Genomic DNA, 22,124 nt, shown 5'->3' on the forward strand with positions numbered 1-22,124 from the left:
AATTATATATATCTTTCCGATGTTCACAAAAACTAAAATTATCATACTGTAGTACTTAAAGAGAATTCAAGTAATTTTATAATTATATAAAATATAACATGGAAAATAATAGAATCTTTTATTAATAACATAATACATTTATTATTTTCTTTATACTGTATCATATTATAACTTCGAATTTTATTAATAATCTCCTGGTGGTACGGTTGATTTAACAGGCTGTGGAATATTCGCGGGAGTTTGAATTATATGTATCACGCTAGGTACTTGTGCGTCTGAAACAAATATTTCCAAAAATCGAATTTAAATCATTTAGAATTCGTTGCTCAAAATTCATAACGCATCACTTCATTTCACTGAATCAACAGATTTCAACGTGAATCTTTTTAATAATACAGAATAAACAACTTTGTTATGAAAAAACATGAGAAAATTATCGACTACTGTAATGAACTTTATTGGGGCGGATTCGAAGCGTTACAACTTGAAAAGAACGAGATTGTTTAAAATTGGTTTTACTTGTACCATTAACAGAAGCACGTTCTTTACAAGGGACGCTGCTTAAGGAAGTAGGTCGATACTTTTTATTATAGGTCAATGTACCGTTTTATTTTTAAATAACCGGCACACACTGATCTACTAATAATAACGTAACTGTAAGACACGATACTATTTTTAACACACTAATGGGAAGGAAAATATTCGTTCATATTGAAACACCAAAAATTTATTTATTACGTAAACGGTACAGTGAAGCGCTTATGTGTATCCTAAACTCAATTTTTTAATATAAATCTTATATTTATACTTACACAACATTATGTGTTTGCAACATCTTAAAAAAAATGATCATTTGCTTTTATATAAATAACTCTCGTCTGTATAAAACTTTTCTTATGGAATGTTTATCGTCCCTTATCAATATATAAGTTCACTTTACTGAACATCATCAGTTTCAATATTGCTCTGTCATCGATTTAGAGTTAAAAATTGTAGGAACATAATCATTCTTAGATAATATAACATAAAATAGTAACATTGGAGTAACATTCGTCATCACAATAAATGTTGTGTTCCTGTGTATACTACTTACATATGTATACATTCGTATATAATAATGATAATAATGATAGTAATGATAATAATGGTAGTAATGATAATAGTATTATATAATAATATTACTGGAGGCATTAAACATTCATGCAAATACGCACATAGAGAGCAGAATATCAACTAACAGTTTTTTAAAAAATTATTGTATCTTAAGGTATAATCACGGGAAGTATCATGTATAAAACAGTGTCGGAAGAGTGGAAGAGGCGATGATATGGAATCAGGCCGTGGATGGTCCTACAAAACAATTGCATTATCATGTACCGTTAAAAAACATTCTTTATAATATTTGTAGTTGTAGTGAAATGTGCAGTGTACCAGGTACTAAATCTAATTTTTACACCACGTTAGAAGTCGGATAACAATGAAAGCGATTCGTGGAATATGATGGAATGACGACGTCAGGCTAGATTTTTCATGTAAGGGTGTACTCACGTTCGTATACTATTCCCTGATTACGAAGTCTGCGATACGGCCGGCAGCAAATGCAGCACAGGCACGATACGCAGAAGATCACTACTGATATCACTATTACGACCACCACTATCACCGTCATGACTGTCCTATAAGTACAACAATAACTCATTGGTATTACATGTATTTCATCGAAAATTAATATTACTGTCTTTTATTACCACGAAGATAACATTGCGAACTCGTAGGCATTGCAACAATAGGCCTTGTTAGTTTCGATGTTGTAACAACAGTACGATTTGTCTGCAGAATCAATAATTCCTGGACACGAGTCAATTATTTTCTGTAGGATGTTCTTCTCTCCGAACGAACACTCCATCCCTAGAACAAAATTTTACACGTATAGATAAATAATAACCATAATATGTGAATATAAAACTGTTAAATTTATATTATTAAACTATTATTTATAATTATATAAATATTTATTATTTTCTGTTGAAATATTGATAATACTGTTAGCAAATAACATAAAGGAAAATCATACATAAATTAATTAATTTATAACTAAATTTCATATGTCGATACCTAATACAAAATTGAATATTGAATTTCAGTGTATCGAATCAAATGGCAAATGAAAGTCGCCTTTCGAGTGCAAAGGGATAATAGTTTAATAGTATAAATGTAATAATTTAATAATCGAGGACTACGCAACGAAGTGTGTTCATTAAAATTATTTCTTCAATTAATCGTATATCAATTGAAAATCCAATACATCGGACAAAAATCAACAAGGCAACGGCATCCAATATAGAGCAACGCAATATTTCGGAAGATAGGTAGCTTAACGTGTCAGTGAATATAAGAAATACTTTATTATCAACAACTTTGTTACTGAATATGAAGTATTATCGTGTTTGGTAATATGTAAAATATTCTGAGAGACGAGTTAAATAGTTAAGTTTCTTAATATAGATGGAGCAAGATGCTGTAAACGTATTTTTTTCTGAGAATAGTTATTATTTTTCTACCAGAAATATACACTACCGCTCAAAAGTATCCGGACACTTGGTTTTGTTCTATAAAACATAGTTTAACTTTGTACGAAAGGTATTTAGAATGGTTATATCAATTGTAATTATTATTGTAACCTTTTTGAGGTATCATAGCATAGTAGAATTAATTTTTATGTACAAATTATATAATGAGTATGCAGAAATAAAATTCCTGCACAGAAATACAAAATCTAATGGAACGATCTCGACGCTTAAAAGAATCTCAAGTTCCACTTTGTTTCATCTCTATGGCGCAGAACGAGTTCATAGAGTTCTTCAATACGTATTAAGTGTCTGTAAACTGTTGATGATATGTTTATGTTCTCTCGATAGAGATAAGAATGGAGGTAACGCTATGCACTCGCCAGCTTCGCTTTAGTTCGTCTGTAGCTTCTTTAGGATCTATTTTATTAAACACACAGCTAAATTGTGTAAAAACTATTTAGAGACATTAGAGAAAGAAAAACTACTAAAAATTATGCAATGGCCACCACAATCCCCGGACCTCAACCCCATTGAAAAATTATGGGATGAATTGGACAGAAAAGTGCGTGAAAAGTGCCCAACATCGCAAAAGGACATATGGAAGTGTTTGCAAGAAACGTGGAAAGAGATTTCCACAGAAACAATGAAGAAACTGGTAGAAAGATTGCCAAGATTAGTGCAAGCGGTAATATCTAACCGCGGTGGTTACGTCGATGAATCTCGTATTTAATTTTAGTGTAGTATTGGTAAGTTCCACAGACGTAATTTTTAATTTAAAACGTTAGATATTTAATAAGAAATTAGAAATTTTATAAAAAATCGGTTTTAGTCACTATTTTAGGCACTTACATAAAATTTATGCAACGTTAATACATATTTCGCAAGCGTCCGGATACTTTTGAGCGGCAGTGTATGTGTGTACCTAATATGAAACACATTCCACATTGAGTGCACATTCTTCGGTCACGTTAAATAATATTACAGTACATCTCATTTTGCGCTGACAATTATAGAAATGGTAATAATGGATAAAAATGTATCCAACGCATTGTATTCGCGAAGAATGTGTTCAGCTTCGACATGTCCTTCGCGTATCGAACACATAAAGAAAAAGAAACAAATTAACATAATATAATATTCGAAAGAGCGACAGATTTCATAATGCATTTACTCTGTTTAATTCGGTAAATATTCATTTCCCAAGGTAGAAATGTGTTTTCTTAGCAAATCTGGGTGTTCCATATTAGGAATCATTTTCCGAATCCGCTGTTTTTGACTTTATTCACACATTTTACCATGATTCCAAGAGATTTCAATGTTTGCATTGTTATCTATTAGCATACGAATGTCTCCCGTCGTGTTTTAAGTGTCATTGAAGAAATGCATACGTTTTGTTTTGGTAAACTCTCCAAGTCAGATATTCCATATTAGATACACGTTACTCTATTATGTAACAGAAATTATTATACTAAGGAGAAAGAAATTTTTCATTTTCTCCAAAAAAGTTATTGGTTAGATGAAAAGATGAGTTCGGTTGAACTCTCTTAGTATCGCGCGTGAGATACCGATAATAGCGACATCCGCTCTTCTATCTGTTTCACTTCCGCCAGATTACAAAAAAATCAAACTTTATAATATGGATAAACATTCATGCCATACTGTAACTTAAACTTTTACAATTATTATCTACGAATTATACGCTCGCATATCGTTCAAATGTTTTACAATATTCACACCTTCAATTAAACAAATAATCCTTTATTAATACGTTAGAAAGATCCTTCCTTTATAATGGGTTCATTTCACGCTAAATAGAACGCTTTCCGAACGTCAGTGTAAGGGATTTTGTTCGCAACGAAATATAATGTAGTACAACTGAAATTCGAGAGAAGATTTGAGTCATCATTTTATTTGTTTCATATTGGTTTGTAACATGGGGACCTTTGAATTTTACAACTTTCACTTGTTTCCGTGAAAAATACACTGTAGTTATGAATTTTCATATCGAAAATTATTTGTCGGGCTGAGTTCATACTGATAGTATATAAAATATGTTTTAGACTTCCAGAATATGTCACACTAGTCTGCAGTGTAGAAAGTTCTGAAATTTATCTAAAAAATATTAACCCTTTGCACTCGAGAGATGACTCTCACTCGCCACTTGATTTCGTACAGTACAACCGTAAAACTTGATATTTAATATTATGTTCCGTATAACGCATCAATTTGAGAAGTATTGAAATAAAATAGTTTCGTTCCTCAATGTACGTGTAATTTCTCTTCAAGTTAGTTTTACAAAATATCGTCTTTATCTCATCAGAAATATGCAATATTTTCGCCTGAGGTAGAAACGATGGCTGTTTAAAGCAACTTAACGAGAAATCATACATAGATTAAAGAGCAAAGTTCTTTTTGTTTCAATATTTTACATACGCATTATGCAAAGCTTCACATTAAATATGAAATTTTATGATTTTGCATGTATTAAATCAAATGACCACTGAGAGTGGCAACTGGAATGCAAAAGGTTAATACTGTTAAATACGTCTCGCGTTTAACTTTCACGAGGATGCGTACGAGGGAAGGCCAAGCAGGGACTTAAGCCTAAATATTAAATACCGGTATTACATCGGTATCTTTCGGTTATACCTTCGTAACCCTTATATAGAAACCCAAACATCGGTATTATTTTCGTATTTTATCTGTGGCGACAATTGCTGTAATAACGCTATTTCTATCGAATATTCTGAAATTTTCACTCAAAATTATTTTCAAAGTTTATGTTCTTTATTGACTTCTCGACTTTTCCAATAACGATTATAAAATGAACTATAGAAAATGTCCAAAATTCAATCAAGGAAAAATGATTAAACTGAGAAAATAATTTTAAGTGAAAATTTCAAAAGTGTCTTCTGACACCTTCGGTAGAAATAATGATAATTGTTTTTAAAGGGAATTTTTTTATTAGTGACAAATATGTTCGTGAGTTACCGTGTTCCCGCCGAAAACGGTCTCGCAGGCAATCGCGAATAAAAGTGGCAATGATATCAAATAAATGGCAGAATATATTTGCTTCTCGGCGTTTGTTTTGTTGCTCAATTATTTTATAAATGTAGCGACCAATTTCTCATTATACGTTTCATTATCATCGCAATGCATGTTCCAGAAGAACCTGAAAAACACCGGTTATTATTCCCTAATTAAACATGAAAAAGAGACAATCTAAATAAGCTTCAATATACTTTATTTATACATAATGAATTGAAAGTTATTTATACACAATATTCTGCTTCTGCAATATTCTATATTGCCCTGCATTTCAAAAATTGAAATGGCTAATGTAAATGCAAACACGAGTTAACTCGTGATCAGTCAGCGATCTGTTGATACAAGTTGAACCAGTATCCGAAAGGGGAATTTCACGTGAAATTCGTAAACGTGAAACCTTCTAACAAGGAATATTTTAATCGTGTTACAGGGGATTCTACTGTATATCGGTTTTGGTATAGCCTTTTGGGCTTTACACTGGTACTAACTCTCTGCGAACGAGCATTTTTTGAACATCTAGAAACTCTTTCTATAGAAAAAAATTGAAAATCCATCGAGCTCTTAAGTACTAAAAAAGAAGAAAATCGCGATATCCTAATCCTAATGCCAAATCTAATTCCTCGTTATTTGAATAATATTATTATTTATTTATAACTATCGGTTTCAAGTATGAAAGCTCGAAGTCGCTAGTCGTTTCAGTTTGAACTTCCAGGCCTAACACTGACATCAAAATCATGCTGGTTTTAACCTTTCAATACGTTGAATGCCGTGGGGGTCACCGGTGACCCCCAATCAAATCGAATTACTATAAATCATTCAATTAAATGATGACTATTTAAAAACTGTTCCATATTAGAAATAATGCAACCTAAGGCGATGACGTTTAGCAAAATAATTGTGCAACAATGATAACGCAATTCAATCAAATACTTTGATATTATATTCTTTTCTTACTTCCTGTAGTTTGCTCCGTATAATCGTTCGGCATTCAACGTGTTAACTACGACGGTACAGTGCAGATCCGACGAGTTGGCCGACGACCCACAAGCTGAAAAGTAAGAAGGGCTGAGGCTCTTCACAACGTTTGGGCCGCCTGTCTTCGACAGATGCTCGTTATTGGCCGCGCAACAGTAACAAAGAATTCAAGCGAGATTCAGTGCGAAGGAGTGAGACGAAACGATAGAGATCAAAGTTCATAGTGGCACGAACTTCATTCTCTATCTTTACATCTCACTCCGTCGCATTGAATCTCGCTTTTGTTCTTTGTCACTGCTACGCGGCTAATAAAATCGTGCGTCGAAGACTGAGGAGACCCGAACATTGTGAATGGAAGAGTCTCCCTGCTCCTCTGACTTTTCAGCTTCTGGATAGCCTGCCAACTCGTCGGAACTGCACTACACTATCCTCGAAGCCATACCTCTGTACAGCAAGGTTTCACGCGGTCTGCGTATCGTAACTGTAGCACTGCGATTTGAGACTGATAGAATATTCCACTGCTGTAGTGGCATATAGTAGCTAAAAGGTTGAGGCCAGGTAGAAATTGTAGAAGATCACGAAAACCGGCTAGCAGGTAGGGTCATACAATTCTTACAACTTTAAAGGTGCGCATATTTGAGCCCTACCTATAGAGTTTTGTTCACGAGAAGAGCCCCTGGACGGCATGAGGGCAAGAGAGTTAGGAATGTTGTGCATGGTTTTGATTGGTTAAGTGTAACATATTAACCCTTTGCACTCAGGAGGTGACTATCAGTCACCGCTTGATCTGACACAGTAAAACTATAAACTTTGATATTTAACGTTGAACTTTATATAATGCCTCAATACATGAAATATTGTAATAAAATAGATTTGTTCCATAATGTACTTGTAATTTCCCTTCAAGTTAGTTTCAAAGCATATCGTCCTTGTTTCGTCGAAATATGTTAAATGTTTCTAGTGAGAAACTTCTGAGTGCAAAGGGTTAACTAGTAGCAAATTATTACCGAAAATGAGATGAGAAAAGATAAAAGCTGAACAATGAGATTCGCATTCCTTCCAGGGCTCTTCTCGCGAATAACATGGAATAGCTGGATTGAAGATTTTCAAATTTACCTGAGCGAAACGCTGGAAATTCACCAGCCAGATCGACAAATACATGACCAAAACCGCTACACTCCATCTTCTACAAAGTGAGCCCAACGCTTGTTAATAGGTTGACCTCTGCGTCACCCATATATGAATGACACAACTTCTTGTATTGATTTGAAAATGAATTTTCTCGGTAACATATGAAAGAAACCGAATTTTATTGGATCCATTTGATGCAAGAAGACTGAGAAAGTAATCTTTGTGAAATATCTTGACTTTTCAGATCCGTTTTTTCTTTATACTTACTATTTCCAAAGAAAACACTGGACGATAATCAAAACAACCCGTGTATGGCGAGCAAACAGACAAACCGTTGAGGCAACTGTAATTTCCTTATAGGAATCAGTATTTATTGTAACCGACATTATGGGTTTTTGGAGTCGGCTTACGATATATTATTATACATTCAGCACATCAAGAAAATAAAAAATGTTGTTTTCAAGTTACAGCAAGATTTATTTGGTACATACTTTATCTGGTTATTTTTACAAGAAATGTTCGAAGCGACTATAAGATACAATTAATAATATTAATATTTTCCTCGTACTAATATTATTTATATTTGAATACTATTAATTATTATTAATATTATTAAAATAACAAGTTCTATTATAAAAAACTGCGTGAAATTAGTTAAACTGCCTTCGTCAGTCAAATGAATTATCGTGACACAAAATTCGCTATAACTTGGAAACAATGTCAAATAAAATATACATCCCACATGTTACGGGACATCTTTATGCAATTTACGATCTATCTATCGCAATCAGAGTACGTGTATGTATACGAAAGGAAATATATACTTAGCACTAACATTACACGAGCATAAATCCCCGTTAAGACAGGATAAGATAACACTCGCAAAAATACGAAGACCGACTGAATAAGGTGTCATAAAACTGTATTACCAATACGATAATTTACTGGGAAAGTCAAAGATATTCGTTTACAGATATTAAGTTATTGCATTATTTAATAACTCAGTAATCCATGGCACCGGATATTTTCATAATTTAGCTATAAGAAGTTAAAATTTAAATCGCTAAATCAAAAACAAAATATTTTCAATGCCCCAAAAAAGTTATGAACACATTACGTAACACAACGTATAATATTGTAATTAAAATTTATATAATTTTGTGCTTTAATCATTGCTTAAGCTGATGCAAATGTCAATAAAAATATATTTGTGACCACAGAATATTCTATTAAATAGGTTGCTTGGAATTACTTAAGAATACATAAAGACAACTATATCTTGTTACTAACAAGAATTTTCCTGATATACAAAAAAAAGAAAATATCGAAGACAGATCGTAGAGATTATTAGTATATCCTAAAAAAGTTCAGAGGCGATTAAATAATCGAACCATTCAGTATAAGAATTTATTATGACTGTGTAATGTTGTGTTTAACTTGTAAGAAAATATGATTTCTGATGCTTGAAATAACTTAGGCTATTTTTAAAATGGAAAACACATGTATCAACAGGTAGACTTGACCATGATCGATGTGTATAAAATGTCAGATTTTTATTACGTGCAAATATTTACCTTCGTACTTTGGTTAAATTTTTGCTCATGATATAATTACTTTTACAGCTTATGCACACGAGCGGCGTGATCCCGCTACGTTTGCCTGGATATAACAGAGAAACAAAGTTCTTGTCTTACAAAAAAAAAGGATAAGACAATTTACGTATTTGTTCTTCCAAAATCGCACAACTCATGTGCATAGGCCCTTTGGATTCTATTATCTATCGTACGGATAATATTTTGCAAACAAAATCTTTTTTTAAATCGTTTATTTACGGTTATTTTGAACGTTTTATAAGTTTTAAAAGTTCATTTCATAAGAAACTGTATTATGCATCGAAGTCTTAAACACAAGGAAAGAGGAAACCCATACGGCAGTATCCAGTTATTCGAATAATTAAATTTTATTTGTTCGCAACTTTCAATTTCAGATATCAGAGTTCAAAGTCGCCATTACGACGGCATTCAACTGCAAAGGGTTAAACCTAACAATAATGCTGCAAATCCACTCGAAATTTAAACCAAATTTTCGAGGAGAACACTATTAACAAGGGAAAAGTGCAACATTGGTTCAAAAAATTTCATATTGAAGTATATTTATAATAATATTCTGAAGTCACTGGTGGAAACGAATCTGCGTTTATCATCAAGCAAAATTAAAATATGGATGAATGTCACTTTTTGATTCAGTAGAGAAAACTTATAAAATTTAAAATTCAATATTAAATTTTGCATATGGTATTAATAGACGAAACAATGAAATAAAATAGTTCTGTCTCTTAACCCTTTTCTTGGGGATCTACGTCGAATCAAACGCTCCTGCTTACGCTGTTTAATTTTGTCGTAACACCGTAGACAAGACTATTTTAAAGAAAATTGAAGTGTTACAGCTTCAATTAAACTTATTTATGAAAATAAGAGACTTATTTTAACACAGCATATTTGTAAAATAACACTGTCTAACAAATTTGAACTTTTTTGTGTTTTGTAATTAGCTGATCCATATAGAACTTCTTCACCTAAATACAAATCCGAAAACCAAATTGCTGGGCCACAAAAAACAAGAATTACTGAAAACTAAAAACGATAAGCAGTTCAGATTTATCGTAAAAGATAGAGGAGAGTTGCCCACATTGTAGCTACAAAAATTTTGAATATTTTTTATCATTAAGTACTTGTAAATGGTGATCAAAGTTTAAAAAAAAGGTAGATGCGCGTAGTTTGTACGCACTTCTGTTACATTTTTACGAAAAATGCGTTGGCTAGCACGAATTCTCTATGTAGCATTGAATTCTGCAGACATTTTTGAAGAATAAAACCTCTGCAAAAAGCCTGAAAACGATTTTCTTTTCGAACAAATTAACAAAATCTCCGTCAAGAGCACGTGCACAGAGTTTTGGCGCCACGAGGCCGTAGCTCGCCGGCTACGGCTCGTCAGGGTTGAGACTACGCGCTGTATAGACCTGGACCCCGGTCAAACCTTATATGTATATATAATGCTTAGTTTTGTTATAAATTTTCATAATAATTATGAAATAGCTTTTCACGATCGTTATGCTTTAAATAATTTGATGTTTAATATGTGAATACTGATTATTTATTATCATTGATACATAATCATTATAAAAATTGTAACAATAGACATAATTTGGTTTCTTCGGATGTTCTTTAGAATATTCAAGTAAGCTTAATTAATTCGTAAAAACATTTCAGATATCTAATACTTTCAAGATATCAATAATCGAAAGATAATAAAACTTATACCGGTCATCTTGACTCATTCGATAGTTCTAGTGTTACTCATCGTAATATTACTCGTATATGTGTATCCACATATTAAACAGCAAATTATTTAAAACAGAACGATCGTGAAAAGCTTGTGCATGATAATTATGAAAATTTATAAAACAATTAAACATTATATGTACATATAAGGTGTGAACAGGGTGCAGGTCTATACAGCGCGTAGTCACAGCCCTGACGAGCCGTGACCGCTGGGCTACGGTCTTGTGGTGCCAAAACTCTGTGCACGTGCTCTTGACGGAGATTTTCTTAGTCTGTCCGAAAAGAAAACCGTTTTCAGGCTTTTTGCAGAGGTTTTACTCTTCAAAAATGTCTACAGAATTAAATGCTACATAGAGAATTTGTGCTAGCCAACGCATTTTTTGTAAAAATGTAACGGAAGTGCGTACAAACTACGCGTATCTACCCTTTTTTAAACTTTGATCATCATTTACAAGTACTTAATGATAAAAAATATTCAAAATTTTTGTAGCTACGTATTCGGACAACTCTCCTCTATTTTTAGGACAAATTCGAACTGCTTACTTAATTTTCACGTAACACTTGTTTCTTTAAAAAATTCGACCGTTCTTATAAAAACTCACGTTTTTCGAAAACTAAGAGTGACCCAGCAATTTGATTTTCGGATTCATATTTAGGGCAAGGAACTCTATGAGGATCGCCTAGTGACTATTACAAAACAAAAATCGTGTTGGACAATGTAATTTGCGAAATTCATTTTCGCACTGAGAGCATTTCGCACAACAGTCACTTCGATTCAAGGGATTAATTTATATAAAAATTTGTCTCGTGCTAGTTGCGAAAACAATCGTAGATATTTCAGCAGAAAATAATGAACATTTATAATGAAAAATATTGTCGAATGGAAAGAATTGAACAAACGAAATAAGCTGGATTAACCGAATGTTTGTTCGTCGCTACTAACCCGATCATCCCCCAAAGAACCATTATTTAATCGAATCATTACTTACGATGAGAAATGGGTCATTCATCATTTTTTATGACAATCGGAAGAGATCAGCTCAATGGCTCGATAAAAGCGAGACACCTGACCATAACTTATCGACTCTTTGGTAGAACGTGAATAGAGTAATTCATTATTCATTTTTAAAAAATAGGGATACTATCATAACCGAGAAATATTGCCAACGGATTGATGAAATGCATGCAAAATTTAAACATTCTGCAGCTATCGCTCATTGGTCGACACGAGCCTATAATTCATCATAATAACGCTTCACCGGATATTATGCACCTCACTGTCAGAGAAGAATGCTAGAGACCACAGATCGGCAAGTGTTTTTCGCTGTGTATTTTGTTTGTAGTTATCATTGGTTACCTATAACCTTATTAATGAATAGCACATCAGCATCGAGAATACAACCGGGACAGATGAAAACAGAGTAAATAAATCCGCATTCCTTTAGCCAGCATTGTTGAAAAACAATGGCAAAATTGAATGCATTAAAGTACAAAATTGTGCAACATCTGGCATACTCATCCAACTTGTCTCCAAACCGATTTTCATCCTTTTAAACACCTCGAATTCTTTTTACGCAATAAATACTTCGAAAATGAAGACAATTTTAATACTATAATATAATAAGCAAATAATAAGAATGAAAGTAAATAATGAATTAGGGCATCATACAGGTTAACCAATTTTAACCCTTTACACTCGAGAAGTGACTCTCACTCACCACTTGATTTTATAGCAAAACTATAAAGTTTGATATTTAATATTATACTCCGTACAATGCATCAATTTGAGAAATATTGAAATCGAAATCGAAATCAGTTAATTTGTAAACATAATTATTTCCAGAACTATTTGTTATTTAAAAAATGTTTCAAATGCAATATTTTCTGTTATGATGACCTTTTACATAGATAGATTGATAGTTTTTTAGAAAATGACCTGCTGCATCGATTGATGCAAAATAATTACGTGATTATACTTGAAAAAACAGTAGTGACATTCATATTTCCTACACACGTCTACATAGAGATAAACTGTGCAAGTACACTAAATTGCTGACCGCTCTAGGCAGAAAAATTTGAATTTAAGAAATTTTTTAAATAAACAAACAGTTCCTCAGAGAACTGCATTTACAAATTAAAATGGGACACCCTATATAACATGTGGTCTCTCGAGTTACGTGCGCTGTATTCGATATCTAGAAATATTTTTTAACGTGCTCCTATGCCTGCGATAAACTCGTTCTTAGAAATCATTTGTTTTGTCAGCAGAGAGACTCGCATTCACGTCTTTGCCGCAGTGAGGCATATATATACATACGCAAACTTCAGGTATAACATTACTCTTGTTTCCTATAAACACAATTCGATTTTGCTAGACGAAGAATAAGAGAAACATCCAACATGGATGTGAATATTTGACAAAGTGTGTGTTTAAAATGTGAACTGATAAAAAGGAATTACATTAATGTGAACATTATTAGAAGAAAAAAATGAATTCAATAATCCATGAACAAGTGCATTTCTGCGTGCATTGAATCTTATGCAGATTATTTAAAATATTTACCTTCGTAGAATCAGGTCAGTCCACCAGTTCATTTGCATTTGAGTCACATGCATGGTTCACCTTGACCTTCCACCGTTCACTACTACACTTTCAATTAAGTAATATCCTGCCCTAACCCTTTGCACTCAACAATATTTTTCATTACAGACATTCATTGTTTTCTGACGAAAAATTAACAATATTACTTGCAACTTACATACAGAAACATCTTGCATAAATTATGGGGCAGAGTTGTTTCATTTCTATGTTCCATGTGTTAATACCTTATTCAACGTTTTATATTGAATTTTTCACTTGATAATTTTGTTGCGCTCAATCAAATTTGTGCAAAGGGTTAACCGTTTAACTTCAAGACATTTCAGCTCAGAGTTATAGGATTATGCGCCACTGTATTTGTGTGTGTGTTACTGTTACACCAGTTTAGTAAAACGGCAAATGAATCATCGTAAACAAACTTTATTGGCTGTAAGTACTATATGCCTTCCCCATATATTGACGCATCTGTGAGAGCGTAAAAGCGTATATACACCTATATGCACCTATATACGCTATGTATGTGTGCATGCGTGCGTGCGTGTGTGTGTAAAATAATCAGTTTTGTTCCATTTTATTAGAAGTTAGTTTTTCATTTTTTTAAGGATGGCATAGTAGCCAAAAAAATCCGAAAAAATTTTAGAATATCTGTCATAATAATATGTCTACTACTGCATAAATTAAAAAGTTGTTATGTTACAGTTTCCTATTTTTGGGAGGTTTTTCATTTTTCATGCTAAGAATTTGGAACGGAAAAATCTCAAAAAATTCAGTCATGATCTGCTATGCCAAAAATGTCTCTGAATTTTTTCACAATTTTTACGTATCACTGAATAGGGAAAATGGAACAAAAACTTTGACAATTCAAATTTACTCTATAACTATCTTCTGGTTGTGATAGAGGGCTGAAAATTGGTGTACCATGTTTTCTATGGATAAGCTACCGAAGGAAATTTTTTCGATAAAAATCGATTTAAGAGCACTTTTGACCCCCTTATCCTGCTACACTCTTTCAAAACTTAGGGCTACAGCATTGAATGAAGGGGAGCCTTTTGCTGCCTGAAGTGACTCAAGCACAATCTGACAAATCGATAAAATTAGACCAATTTACGTCGTGTTTGGGCTAATTTTAATCAAAAGAACCACAGTAAACCACTGGCACGACGTTTGCAAAGGTAAGACTGAAATTATTAAAATTCAAATTTTCATTATTGTACGACTGCTGTTTACGTTCGTGGCACCGTATTGAAATCTGTCTGTTTCCTTTTCACTCAGTGTATTCATTTTCTGTCCCTGCCTACTGGGATCATGTTACACTGAGTTCGAGACAGTGAGTAGTGGAGAAGAGTAAGGATTGTTTGTTAAAATTTTACCATGGAAATTTCTTTAACCCTTTGCACTCGAGAGGCGACTGCTACTCGCCATTCGATTCAACACAATAAAATTGTAAAATTTAAAATTCAATATTAAATTTTGTGTAAAGTATCGACACGTGAAACATAAAAATAAAATAGTTCTGTCTCTTAATCTATGCAAGATTTTTCTTTACGCTAATTACAAATAATGTTATCGATATTTCATTAGGAAATAACGACTATAAAAGTTGCGACAAGCAGTATTGTAGTAACAATTTTATTGTTTTATGGATTCGTTTGGTATGAATAGTATATCTACTAACCAGAAAGCTTTACGGATAATTATTAAACGATATTTGCCGAGAAAATGAGGTTAAAATATAATAAATAATTTTTATTATATTTTAGAAAAATTGCTTTTAGAAAAAATAATTACTAGTTTTCATTACGGTTGTAATAATATAAAAGAATTCTTTCCTTCCGTTGATTATATGCGACATTCAAACTTTTATCTTTAATCACTTTCTTCCGCTGAACACGGATTTATTATTATCTTTCACAAGATCTTCGGAATTATTATCTTATTAATAAATCGTTGTGCGAAGATATTAAGACTAAAAAATGATGAGTAATATAGACCATAAGCATGGGCAAATAACTATTACTTTGTAATTTCATTTGTTTTTGTCTATTATACAACAAAAATAAATTATACCTGAAAATATTTAAAAATCGTTACAAGATAAAAGATATGAAGTATTTAACATTATCGGTATGATGGATTAAGGTAGATTAACGTTATAATCTTCAGAATATTAACGCGTGTAATGCTAATACTGTAAGCAATTTGAAATATATATTACAATATTAATATATTTGATGTATAACAATATTAAATAAATGAATAAATAAATATATAAAGAAAGAAATAATAAACTCAAATTCATATCCTAAAAATCAACGTACACTCTGTAACTTGATGTGAAACTTATCGTTTGGCAGTTAAGCTGACTCAATACAAATGTATTCGCGAAGGGGAATATGAATAAATGTTTAAGCGACTGCGAAGATAAATTGTATATACGTGTAATGTAAACGAACGAGAATACGAATATACCCCATGCATTCGCATTACATATATGTTCTTTTTCAAAATAGCGTACATTCAACAACGTTCGTAACAAAAATTTACTGCGAAGAAGTCCTACCCTTATACGAAAACAACTTGTCATGTTACTTCTCCTTATACATATAAGATGGGAACAAAGAGATAGAATTCTCTGAAGACGCAAATCACATTGACATATTAATCAAATTTTAAATGTAACATGTGTATTATAATTAGAAAAATCGTGACTCACAGCCCAAAAGGTCACTGTGCTTCTTCAATTTTAAAGAACAATCATTGTAAACACACTCACCGTAGGATAATCCCACGTTCAAGCCGACAAGCAGTAGCAAAGTGGTAGCACAAAACATTTTGAAAGATTTGAAAAATTCGGTTAGAGTTTATAAAACTTTAGTTTAAAACTTTACTATAATAAGAATAATTGTTCTTTCTGTAGCGACTAACTAAAAGGCACAATAATTATTCAACGCCCGAAGGTCCCAAGTTCGCACGAACAGGATGCTGCAACTTGTAGACTGTTTAATGTTTTCTTAAATACGAGTATGACTCAAAAGAGGTCGGACTTGTCGCTTTCGACTGCCGCGGCATCTTGTGGATCAACTGTATCACTAGAGTACTACGATTGATTCATAATTATTGCATCCTAATACCGATCAATATTGAATTTCTTTGTATAGAAATATTCATTTATTCCGTTTTGTTCCATTTTCCTTATTATATACTTATAGAAAATAAATTTACTTTTATCATCAAATCACATTTTAATTAATAACGATAAAACTTATTTAACGTTATCCAATCATTGTTTAAACTAAATGTTTCTGTATAATCAAAAATTTAGAAGAACCATTGCATTTTTGGTAAATGATTATTCTAGTAATATCAAGTCCTTTTTTTGTACTTCCTTAAATCGAAGTTGTAGATTATTGTCACTTACAACTTAATTAATTAGTAACTTCATGAAAACGCTATCACGTTTCTTCAGTAGAAAATCAAAATCTATCTTCAAAACTTATTTTAACATAATAAAAAAAAGTAGTGATAAAATTATTTGTTATTTAAAAAGAATTTCTTATAAAATATGATACTATTTTCAATGTAAAAAATCAATGTAATCAACGCAAAAAATGTTGGTGTAGTAAGGTGTTCGCGCGCGCGCGCGCGTGGTGTGTGTGTGTGTGTGTGTGTGTATTTGCACTATACTTAACCGGTTTATAGAAATGTAAATAATATGAATAAATTCATTATAGTAAATATATTCCAGGAATGATACGTGAAAAAATAGAACATAATTTGTCAAAGGCATTGTAGTTGTCTTTCATACTCATATTGTTTCTGTTTTTGCAAAATACAAAATAATTAATATCTTTAAAATAAGCACTCGTTCTTAAAGAATGTTTTCTAATAAAAAGTATCACAAATGTATGTAACTTCAAGCCGGTGTTATCATTTGTTTACAGATAATATCTCTATCACTGTTTGGTAAGCTATTGAATAAAAGAAAAACCAAATACTGTATGCAAAAAAGTGACAATTTCCGTATTTATGTACATAATTTGTATGAAATATATATTGGGTATAGTGTATGTAATATATATTCGAATTTATAAGTTCTCTATAAGAAATATAAGGAATATTTCTACATTAACATAGGTACGTATTTAAATTTCGATATAACCTGTGCGATAATAGAGTCCTCAAGTGACAGAAAATCAGTACTATTTGCTTTATAGTTTGGACTTTTAGCACCAGATGGTATTACGATAACTTATAGCACTTATTTAAAAAAATATGAATTGGAAACCGTAAGGAAAACGATTCGGAACGTGGTACATTTGTAAAAGTATGTGCATGTACATATGCATATACTTTTTTATAAATGTACTAAAATTAATATAAATACTTTACAAACAATTTATATTATGTTGTTTATGTACAAATTTATGTTTTGTTAATAAGCATATTAGTTACATATGTTAATAAAAGCTTCAACAATGGGAAGGCAGAAATTTAGAAACATTATAAATCAACTACACAATTAATTAGTACTAAATAACTATTTAGCATGATGATATGTTTTCTCTGATCAAATCTCCTACAATAAAACCCATTTCCTTGTCAAATTTTAAAACAAAACTATGGAGGTAACCGTGCTTACAAAGTTCCGCATTCATGTTGGGATGTGTTGCTTTCATATTCCTATAATATTTAACTGGTGTCCAACCATCACAATTCCCATAATAAAACCATAGCTTATCAGCGTGCTGTGAAAGCACAGTGTCATCTCGTCCCTTTACAGTTTGCATTTCTTCCTTTGCCAATTTAACTACATTCCACAAACTACGAGGGTTTATAAGTAATTGTACCGCTTTGTTGTACTTTTTAGGAACACCATAAATGGGTGCAAAAATAGTAATCAGAAAATGTTGCAGAAACAATGGTAAACACGAAAAAACCCAAGTAACAAAAAGTATGAAAGATGAAATAGGTGATACCTAGAAATTAAATAATTAATCTTTTTTGCCTTATGCTATATGTATCACAACATTATTACACCAAAAAAACTTACAAATCTAGTGAAGAATTTACCATTAGGAGTGCTAGACATATATTCTATAGTAGGAAACAATAAATAACATTTTTTAATTTTGTTAGATATAGACTCATCCTTTAACATTTGTAATATCATCCAACACCCTATAGAATGACCAATGAGATGTAAATTGGTATCGTCTGGTACATATTTGTTTATGAAATTTTTCTGTAATCAAATTAGTGTATTATGAAAAATTTTTCTAAAGAGTATCCAATAACTAAGATTTACCTTATGTTCCACTTGTGCTATTAAGCTATAATTTATATTCCAAGTTGAATCACTTGGCATAGTGTATGACAAATTATTTGGTGGTTGTACATGTCCAGAGTGTCCAACTGCCCAAATAGGTATTTCAGAAGGCAATTTCGTTTTCAGCGATTTCATGAATCCCTCGTAGAAATCTGGAACTCCAGGGTTACCTGGTATAATAAGCACTATATCTTTTTTACCATGTTGTAAAATATCTTCCTCTATCCATTGGCCTTCTGCAATTACTCGGGTAGGCACACCATCCCATGCTGGCATAGCACATTGCATGTTTATTCCTTCCATAGCAAACTACTTAAAACAATTAAAACAAATTGTTCAAATAATAAAACATTCAACATAAGTATGCATTTTTTCCCGTTTATTATTTTAAATTTTAATATTAAAATACATGGTATAATTACACATTAGATTTAAAGAGCTTGATGTAAAGCAATTGAAACAACATATTCATTGGTATTCCAATGACTATACAATTTACTACAGATATTTACGAATTGTACTTCAATTGAGCATACTTCACAATCAACTTACAAATTTAATAAATATATACGAAAGAATAAATTATTGGCGAAACAGGTATTTATCTTCACGAAACATTCCCATAGGCTGCCAAATGGAAATGTGTACTGTTCAATAGTGGTAGAGGAATATCAATAGTTGCTGCTTTCGAAATCTATCGATGCTGTTTTTTGAAGTTATCGATACTTTCGATATTTTTGTTGTGCGATTGTAATATTGTAAATATATTTCACTAGATGTTGCAAACACTGAAAATTTATATTAAAATTTGTATTGTAATTGTAAAATTTATTTATTTAAATTAGTATTAAGGTTATATTAAATTTATACTATGAATTTATATTATTACAATTAAATCTGTATATGCTGTATTAAATTTATATTATAAAAATTACGAAGTATTGAATTAACAATAACAGTATGTATATATATGTGATATGTGATATATCTTTCTCTTAATCCTATTGTAGAATGTAATAGCAAGAATGAAATAAAGTATTTTAACCGATTAGATGAAATGTTAACTAATATGAATTTTATACTTAGTTGATGAAATAACAGATATCTAACAATATGAAATTATTAAAAAAGAACAGTATTCAAAGATTAGCCAACCATGTTATATCTAAGACGCAGTACAAATTTAATGATGATACCATAAATTTAATTAACCACATAATAAAATTTAACTCTTCAGTTAATAATTCATTATAAAACATAAAAGAATCCATTGATTTCAAGTTTACAAATTAGATCAAATAGCAACTGAAGTTTTAGTCCACTCGTATGATTAACAAATTATCCTATTTAGAAAAGACTATTGCCTATAAATGTTCATCTCAAAGGAAAAAGGAATTTTATCGAACATTGGATACAATGATTAAACTTGAATTCCAACAATTTAAATATATTAAAACTTATTCATCTTCTTGATCTTAAATATAATCGAAGGTTTAAAAAAAGAAAAGGAACAAATGCAATTCTCAATTGAAGGGGATGTTTTAAATTAAAAGAAACATAATAACTGCTATTAGAAGGTCTTCAATGATGAAATGTTAGTAATAAAGTAAGTAGTGTTATAATAAACAATGTTTTAAATCAAAATGTATAGAATGTTGAAGTAAAAATATTTTTCATGTAGTTTATATATTTGAAATTTAATAACAGAAGATAAACTAAAGAAAGATTGCATGAAAAATATTTGAAATACTTGTAAAAAAGTTATGAGATTCATTAACATATAGACTCAATGGAAACATTTGAACTAAAGGTTGCACAGACTGTTTTCATGAGATAATAATGTTGAGGTTGCAATACGTAACACTCTCACTAGTCCCAATTTTGGATTGAAAAAATAGGAAGAAACATATGCTTTCTGTAATAAAGATATGAAGTTGAAGTTGAAGATAATGTTGAAGTGAATAAATGAATATTTATTATCAATATATTACTGTTTAAAGAAGATAATTTTCAGAGAGAAATAATCCATTTATGTATATTTTATAAGGTTTAGAAACTTTTAAATATTTATTTTATTTTGATAATAACTATTAGAGTATTTATAAGTAAATAAACACCTGAATTCTTCATTGGAATTATATAACAAATATTTATGTATACCTACAACTTCACTTAAATGTAAAAGAACTTTCAGTACAACACATACGTGATCAACAATTAAAAAACCAGTTATTTCTCTTCTAAATTATATTCCTATCAATTTTTACAATTTGTTTCTTCCTTATAAATGTACAAGAAATCAAATTTATTTGTAGTTTAAGTTAAATTAGCAAAAATAATAATTCCCTACCTTTTTTAAAAAATTCCTTAAATACGTACTTAATAATACAGTCATTAAGGTGAGATTTGACTGAATCCCAAAGATAGTTTTATCTGAATAAATTTTGTAGACTTTGGACTGTGGAATATCGATAATTATCGATACCTAACTAAAGTTTACGATTATCGATATTTCTGCATTACTATTGCTTGTACTTAAGTGTTTTGAATGTCTCATGTTAATGCAAAGAATTGTGTTATGGCTAGGTACATATGTTATAATTTTTGACGAAATTTGTAAATTTAACTATAAACACAATTTACGTTTAAATATCAGTATATAAAATGCATAAATTAAAAACTTTCGTTTTATATTGAAATAGCTCAGTTGTAAAGATGTTACCCTGGGACTCTGAAGCTCCCAAGTTCGATCCTCGTTTTTGACAAAAATTCGATCAGTTTTTCATGGTTTTTTTTTTATATGCTGTTGTTTGTGGTTATATATGTCTGAACACGTACATAACTACTTTTAAATATTAAATAATATTTTGTTGTATTATTCTATGATACGTTCATAGTTAATATCAGCACGTTAGAATCGGTCAAGTGATAATAATAAATGGTTGATGAAGAAGAAGTTAAAGAAAGCATATATTTTATAATATTTTTACATATCTGTAATACTTTTTATTAACAGAACACAGTTCTTATATTTATTTAATGAATCAAAACAGGTATACAACGTATGATCATCTTCAGGCAATAAAAATTATAAAGCGTATTGGAAGTGCAAGGGACAACTAATCCTGAATAAT

General features: G+C 31.1%; 1 protein-coding gene and 1 long non-coding RNA gene across 14 annotated transcripts; one reads left to right on the plus strand and one right to left on the minus strand.

Annotated features, from left to right (window-relative positions):
• Window positions 1–94: 94 nt before the first annotated feature.
• Window positions 95–21,503, minus strand: LOC116426583 (lipid droplet associated hydrolase sturkopf). Of its 13 annotated transcripts, none has more exons than XM_031975709.2 (8): window positions 21,341–21,503; window positions 19,543–19,778; window positions 18,970–19,299; window positions 18,715–18,906; window positions 18,304–18,640; window positions 1,749–1,908; window positions 1,549–1,676; window positions 95–275 (listed from the first exon to the last, which is right to left on the minus strand). In XM_031975709.2, the coding sequence occupies exons 3-8, from the start codon at window positions 19,291–19,293 to the stop codon at window positions 184–186; spliced, it is 1,233 nt and encodes a 410-aa protein (XP_031831569.2). In that variant the 5' UTR covers window positions 19,294–19,299; window positions 19,543–19,778; window positions 21,341–21,503; the 3' UTR covers window positions 95–183. The 13 variants fall into 13 exon arrangements, with proteins under 13 accessions (XP_031831569.2, XP_031831570.2, XP_031831571.2 ...); XM_031975710.2 differs by having other exon boundaries at window positions 18,970–19,302; XM_031975711.2 differs by having other exon boundaries at window positions 21,370–21,476.
• On the plus strand, window positions 13,298–17,026 carry LOC116426587 (uncharacterized). The gene is made up of 4 exons (XR_004234943.2): window positions 13,298–13,642; window positions 13,776–14,093; window positions 14,563–14,836; window positions 14,937–17,026. It is a non-coding gene; the product is annotated as an uncharacterized LOC116426587 (long non-coding RNA).
• Window positions 21,504–22,124: the final 621 nt, after the last annotated feature.

The sequence above is a fragment of the Nomia melanderi genome, chromosome 8 (genome assembly GCF_051020985.1).
Source record: "Nomia melanderi isolate GNS246 chromosome 8, iyNomMela1, whole genome shotgun sequence".
In the NCBI taxonomy this organism is placed as follows: domain Eukaryota; kingdom Metazoa; phylum Arthropoda; class Insecta; order Hymenoptera; family Halictidae; genus Nomia; species Nomia melanderi.

Bases quoted from the DNA above. Each gene is read 5' to 3' on its own strand.
- LOC116426583 (XM_076370324.1), bottom strand. From the start codon at position 21,385: ATGACTGTATTATTAAGTACGTATTTAAGGAATTTTTTAAAAAAG. The intron at 1,909-18,303 runs GTAAGCACGGTT...ATTTTGTTCTAG, and splicing joins CAACATGAATGCGGAACTTT to GGATGGAGTGTTCGTTCGGA. The intron at 276-1,548 runs GTGAGTACACCC...TATTTGTTTCAG, and splicing joins TCAGGGAATAGTATACGAAC to ACGCACAAGTACCTAGCGTG.